Source organism: Copidosoma floridanum, unplaced genomic scaffold (assembly GCF_036245765.1).
Source record: "Copidosoma floridanum isolate Cflo_tuat_1 unplaced genomic scaffold, Cflo_Japanese_pri ptg000011l, whole genome shotgun sequence".
Taxonomy (NCBI): Eukaryota; Metazoa; Arthropoda; class Insecta; order Hymenoptera; family Encyrtidae; genus Copidosoma; species Copidosoma floridanum.
In genome coordinates, this window is record NW_028321888.1 from 1852353 (window position 1) to 1859892 (window position 7540).

The 7540-nt window shown below is 34.6% G+C and overlaps 1 protein-coding gene across 1 annotated transcript in view; it reads right to left on the minus strand.

Moving 5' to 3' along the window:
* Spase22-23 (Signal peptidase complex subunit Spase22-23) overlaps window positions 1-3878 on the minus strand; it is a 157467-nt gene extending 153589 nt beyond the window's left edge. The window contains exon 1 of the mRNA XM_089590025.1: window positions 3661-3878. Coding sequence (XP_089446151.1) covers window positions 3661-3803 — 143 coding nt within the window. The 5' untranslated portion in view covers window positions 3804-3878. The remainder of the gene's footprint in view (window positions 1-3660) is intronic.
* Between the last annotated feature and the right edge of the window lie 3662 nt (window positions 3879-7540).

Sequence of the window (7540 nt, forward strand, 5' to 3'; positions counted from 1 at the left end):
TTATCAGATACTGTGTATTCTTGTTAATTAGCATTGACATCTTTTTTCCTGCAGGTGGCGTTGTTTCACATTTCTACACGAAGCAATTTGCGTAAATTAATTTTAGCTTATAAGCATATGTTTTATTGTTGGCTGATGTACTAAAAAAAATGCTATGCAATTCAAATCCACAACAAGCAAATAGAGAACAGTTTACACAGTTGCGAAAATTTTTGTAAAAACAGCCTTGCAAAGGCGGTGATCTCTCTCGTTCCGCGTATTGCAAGATTTGGCGTCGAGCGTATCTTTACTGTCTGAATACATTGTTTTGGTAGTTTTAAATCCATTATTGTCCTGTTTGTCCTAAGGTACTGGATAATAATTATAATATGATAAGTACTTATATTAATAGTATCTACCTTAGTATGATCTACCGATTTTTATGAACTCGTGCAGTATGTGTATATTATTATAATCCTGATTTGTTCGCAACATCTTACTAATATAGCAAGTAGACATGAGTAGAGAGATTGCTAACGCCAATGCTACGATGCGAGACGACTTTTTGGCACTGATCGGAGCGCCCCGACGCGGCCAGCCGTCGAACCGGGTGCACATCTTGGTACTTGTATCAAACAGCGTGCGCCTACGAGAAGAGGAGTGGATTCGCGTGGAAATGATCATATGGGCGCACATTTTGGAGAGACGTGGAAGGAGTATACCGAATGCGTGTACGAGGAGATGAGTGGATACGTTGACTATAGATATATATCTGAGCGCAGAGCCAAAGCAAGCGACGATACGAGTTTTTCTCTTTTGACTGCAACCGAGTATATGCTATATATATTTAACTAAATTTTGCTCTCGCTCTTTTTTCTTTATTTTTATCTTTTTTTTTATTTTGAAAAAAAAATTCAGCTATTTTTTTAAAGATGACAGTTTGGTTATAATCCTTAATTTATTATTTTTTCTCGTAATTGTTATGAACTGTAGGACAAGCTCTGGAGGTTATTGATGAACATAACTGGCTTTCAGATTTCTGACCATCGAAGTTTCGGTAGCTAAGTTGATCGATGTTTATGCCGCCGCTCGAATTGTTTTGCTATCAAGGGATCGATTCCTACTTTCTGCATATTATTTTTTTTTTAATGCAGTTCATCAATCTGGTCAAAATTCTTTTATTTATGTTTTATTTGAATTTATTAATAATGTTGCCAACTTTTTATTTTTTTTTTCGATACGTTCAAATAGATATATTTTTTATACTAAATCTATTCAATAATTTAGTAGGTTGATACTTCTCGTTGGCAAAACCATTTCGCAATTTCATAATAATAAAGTTATGTTCTTAAGATATAAGTATAATTCATACATCTCACTACTTACAAGAAATTATAAACATCTAATATATTAAGAGAGAAAAAATCTTAAGGCAAAAGAAAACTTATACAAAACTGCCCAAACATTTTGATTTGCGTATTTTGTTGTAAAATGTAAAAAATCATATCAGCGCCCATCTAGTGCAATTACTGCAGGTTTAAATTTTAATCAGTAAAAACATGCAATTAACAAATAACAGAACAAATCTAAAGGCACAAAAAAACTCACTTTTATTACAGTAGCATCTAATATGATTATTACCAGCAAAATTTTCACGTTCCTCACAATTTATGCCTCGTGGTAACAACTACTTGTTATTTAATTAATTAATTTAAAGTGTGTGTGTGTTTTTTTTTAAGGAAATGATTAAGCTGTTCCGATCAATAATATTTTATACGATAATTAATTATTCATAAATATCGTTTAAAATACGTAATAACAACAAAAACCGCTCTTAACGCCTTAATTTAAAAAATAAAATCTTTATTATTCTGTATTACCCTAATAAGTTATAGTTTCTTTTTTTTTCAACAAATTAATAATATATTTTGAAAAATTTGTTATGCCTTAAAAACATAAAAAAATTTTTTTTTCTAATTATTAATTGTTAACTCTTACATTAGATGTTTATAATTTCTTGTAAGTTTTAAGATGTATAAATTATACTTATATCTTAAGAAATTAATTTTATTATTTTGAAATTGCGAAATGGCCTTGCCAACGAGAAGTATCAACCTACTAAATTATTGAACAGATTAAGTATAAAAAATATATTTATTTCAACGTGTCGAAAAAAAAAAGTTGGCAACATTATTTATAAATTTGAATAAAACATAAATAAAAGAATTTTGACCAGAACGATAAACTGCTTTGAAAAAAAAAAAAATATGCAGAAAGTTGGAATCGATTCCTTGATAGCAAAACAATTCGTGTATAGAATAAGGTTATTTGTTGATATGACTCCTCCAACAAAGTGTTACAATCCTTTCGGGAGAAAATCGCTTAGTTGCTACCGCAAAAATAGAAGTCGTATAACTGACAAGAGTAAAGTCGAATTCACTAGTGTTTATAATTAGTATGTATGCGTTTCATGTAGAAGACTTCTCTACACAAAACGTTGCCCCAATGTATAAGTTGCGAGAAAAGTTATGAAAAGAAAAACTGAGAAACCTCCGAGACAAGTTGTTGAAAACAGCGAGGAAAGCAGCGAAGAGGATGTGGCTATGCTTTCAAATGCTCATGTGTGCAGAAAAAATGCTACAAAAAACCTTGTTTTTCTTGGGATTGTTCATTTTTCATGGCAATTACATGTGGTTGAACAATATATATTGGAGCATTACACTGATATTAACTAGGATTTGTAAATAACGCAAGCTCTCCCGATGTTTTTTTTCCTTATTTTTATTTTTGTTTATTATTTTTTTATTATTCTCTAATGTTTATTTTGAAATTTCAGGTTAATTGTCATGAAAAATGGACAATCCAAAGAGAAACAGTTTTTTGTAGCATTTTCTCATGCAGAAACTGAGGTTGCACACATGAGCATTCGAGTTTTTACATATTTCCAAAAAAAAACAAGTATTCAATTGTGAAAAGACAGAAGATATAATTGAAAAATATTCAAAGAACAAAAAATGAATGATTCAACTTAATAAATAAAAATATTAATACGAAATTATACGTTTACTTTTGCGTACCTTATGCTAAAGGCAATTATTATCTTGAAAGTACCGCAATAAATAATCAATCAACTTTGTACACAACACTTTAGTTGTCTGAAGAAAAACCTTCTCTCCGTAATTCAGTAATTGCGAGCTTGCCTGCAGATGGCGTGAGCGCTATGTGGTACATCCCAATACCCTCCTGGCATATGTATATTCAATACGACGCCAAAAAATAAATTAAATAAAAAAAAACCCAATACCCTCATAATCAGACAGTAAGTGCATACTGAGCATAATTTGAAGAGGACAGATAGACATTTTTGAAAAAAAAATAACCATAAAAAAACTACAAAACATAGAAGAAAGAAAACCTAATCAAAATTTTACAAAAAAAAATTTGGAATAAAACAATATAAAGGTTATCATATCAATACTTCAAAAACAACTACCCTATGTGATAATTAATGTAATTAAAATCCTGTACAAAATACTGATTAGTAATAATACGATATTTTACTCATCAATACACTGTTATTTTCCTGTGTATTAAAAGTCGAAAGCAATTATTTTTTAATAACGTATAAAATAACAGAGGTTAATGAGGAGAAATAAAAAAATTATCCAATGCATCACTTACACAACAATTTTAACTGTGTTTAATGAAACGTTTGTTTCATAATTGTTAAATACAGTTGATAAGAAACAAGTAAAAGTAAGGCAGGCTGATACACTTAAAGAATATGCTAGAATAGCATTTCCTCGAGTTAAAAACGTATGCATATTGAAACTAATCAATCTTTTAGTGAAAAATGATAAGTTACACTAATAGAGCCACGTATTTATTTTCTGTCTAATTCGTCGAAAACATCATTAGAACTGTAAAGGCAAGCATACGAAAAAAAAAAACGAAATCATGGTTATCAAAGTGAAGCCACAAATGCATATGTACAACAGGGTCAACACTGATACATATACTTCACTAGTTTGGGTTTATCAATAAGCAGTCTATCCTTTGTACGTCTATGTTTCTTCTAATGTGTCACTAAAATGGAGTACTGTAATGGGACCCTAATGACAGTATATAGCTCACTTTGAATTGTAGGAAACATCTGAAATGTTTCATGCAGTGATCAGCGTTGGGTTAGGCGGATTCAATATCGGAACTTTTTCCCTAGATCGTATATATAGCTATACGATCTAGGGAGAATGTTCCGTCGAGCAGACAGCACAGCAGTGAAGGGGCATTGCCAAAGACACGCGGAAATTCAAAATTGTAATATAAATAACACAAGTGCCTATCACTCAGTGACTTGGAGCGCTTACTGGCCACTCTTTTAAATAATTAACTATTAAAATAACACAAGCGCCTATCACCTGATGACCCGGGGCGCTAACTGGCCACTCTGTTAAATAAATAATTATTAAAATAACACAAGCGCCAATCACCACACAACCCAAGGCGCTTACTGGCCACTCTGTTAAATCAATAATTTTTAATAACACAAGCACCAATCACCACACAACCCGGGGCGCTTACTGGCCGCTTTGTTTATTAATTGAATAAATAAAATAACACAAGCACCAATCACCACACAACCCGGGGCACTTACTGGCCGCTTCGTTTTTTAATATAAAAAATAAAATAACACAAGCGCCAATCACCACACAACCCGGGAAGCTTACTGGCCGCTTTGTTTTTTAATATAATAAAAAAAATAAAACAAGCGCCAATCACCACACAACCCAGGGTGCTTACTGGCCACTTTGTTTATTAATTGATTAAATAAAATAACACAAGCGCCAATCACCACACAACCCGGGGCGCTTACTAGCCACTTTGTTTTTTATTATAATAAATAAAATAACCTACAAGCGCCAATCCCCACACAACACAGAGCGCTTACTGACCGCTTTGTTTTTTAAAATAATAAATAAAATAACACAAGCGCCAATCACCACACAACCCAAGGCGCTTACTGGCCGCTTTGATAATTAATCGAATAAACAAAATAACAAGCGCCAATCACCACACAACCCAGGGCGCTTACTGGCCGCTTTGTTTATTAATTGAATAAACAAAATGACACAAGCGCCAATCACCACACAACCCGGGGCACTTACTGGCAACTTTGTTTTTTAATATAATAAATAAAATAACACAAGTGCCAATCACCACACAACCCGGAGCACTTACTGGCCACTTTGTTTTTTAATATAATAAATAAAATAACACAAGCGCCAATCACCACACAACCCGGGGCGCTTACTGGCCGCTTTGTTTATTGATTGAATAAATAAAATAACAAGCACCAACCACCTCACAACCCGGGGCACTTACTGGCCGCTTTGTTTATTAATTGAATAAATAAAATAACACAAGCGCCAATCACCACACAACCCGGAGCACTTACTGGCCACTTTGTTTTTTAATATAATAAATAAAATAACACAAGCGCCAATCACCACACAACACGGGGCGCTTACTGGCCGCTTTGTTTATTAATAAAATAAATAAAATAACACAAGCGCCAATCACCACACAACACGGGGCGCTTACTGGCCGCTTTGTTTATTAATAAAATAAATAAAATAACACAAGCGCCAATCACCACACAACCTGGGGTGCTTACTGGCCGCTTTGATAATTAATCGAATAAACAAAATAACAAGCGCCAATCACCACACAACCCAGGGCGCTTACTGGCCGCTTTGTTTATTAATTGAATAAATAAAATGACACAAGCGCCAATCACCACACAACCCGGGGCACTTACTGGCAACTTTGTTTTTTAATATAATAAATAAAATAACACAAGTGCCAATCACCACACAACCCGGAGCACTTACTGGCCACTTTGTTTTTTAATATAATAAATAAAATAACACAAGCGCCAATCACCACACAACACGGGGCGCTTACTGGCCGCTTTGTTTATTAATAAAATAAATAAAATAACACAAGCGCCAATCACCACACAACCTTGGGTGCTTACTGGCCGCTTTGTTTTTTAATATAATAAATTAAATAAGACAAGCGCCAATCACCACACAACCCGGAGCACTTACTGGCCACTTTGTTTTTTAATATAAGAAATAAAACAACACAAGCGCCAATCACCACACAACCCGGGCTGCTTACTGGCCACTCTGTTTATTACTTAAAATAATAATTAACGCAAGTGCCAATCACCACACATTCCGGAGCGCTAGATGATGATTTTGAAAATTAATAAAATTTAAAAAGTAATAACACGAATGCACATCACCAAACTATAAAGAGCACTTTCTAGTTGCGCTTGAGTTTTTTCATCATTTTATGCTTTCTTCAAACAAATAATGCAACCAGTAAGCGCCCCGGGTTGTGTGGTGATTGGCGCTTGTGTTATTTTATTTACTCAATTAATAAACAAAGCGGCCAGTAAGCACCCCGGGTTGTGTGGTGATTGGTGCTTGTGTTATTTTATTTATTCAATGAATTATCATAGCGGCCAGTAAGCGCCCCGGGTTGTGTGGTGATTGGTGCTTGTGTTATTTTATTTATCATATTAAACAACAAAGTGGCCAGTAAGTGCTCCGGGTTGTGTGGTGATTGGCGCTTGTTATTTTATTCATTCAATTAATTATCAAAGCGGCCAGTAAGCGCCCTGGGTTGTGTGGTGATTGGCGCTTGTTATTTTATTTATTCAATTAATTATCAAAGCGGCCAGTAAGCGCCTTGGGTTGTGTGGTGATTGGCGATTGTGTTATTTTATTTATTATAATAGAAAACAAAGTGGCCAGTAAGCGCCCCGGGTTGTGTGGTGATTGGCGCTTGTGTTATTTTATTTATTCAATTAATAAACAAAGCGGCCAGTAAGCGCCCTGGGTTGTGTGGTGATTGGCGCTTGTTATTTTGTTTATTCAATTAATTATCAAAGCGGCCAGTAAGCGCCTTGGGTTGTGTGGTGATTGGCGCTTGTGTTATTTTATTTATTATTTTAAAAAACAAAGCGGTCAGTAAGCGCTCTGTGTTGTGTGGGGATTGGCGCTTGTAGGTTATTTTATTTATTATAATAAAAAACAAAGTGGCTAGTAAGCGTTCCGGGTTGTGTGGTGATTGGCGCTTGTGTTATTTTATTTATTCAATTAACAAACAAAGCGGCCAGTAAGCGCCCCGGGTTGTGTGGTGATTGGCGCTTGTGTTATTTTATTTATTCAATTAATAAACAAAGCGGCCAGTAAGCGCCCCGGGTTGTGTGGGGATTGGCGCTTGCGTTATTGTTTATTGTATTTTATTAATTAGTAAAGCTTGTGATACTGTTTTTAGGCGCTTTGGGTTATTGGGTTAAATAGCTTAGGATTAATTTATTAAGTTATGGTGTATGAAATGTTGTCGAGTTATCTGGGGTTTTGCGTCTTGCTCCATATAGCCAATTTGAATTTCCCTTAAGTTTGCCAGTCACATCTGAGAGCACTGCACACGCATGTACACTACTGCTTTCCGTCCTTCGCCTTCCTCAACGATCCGGTAGGTGTGT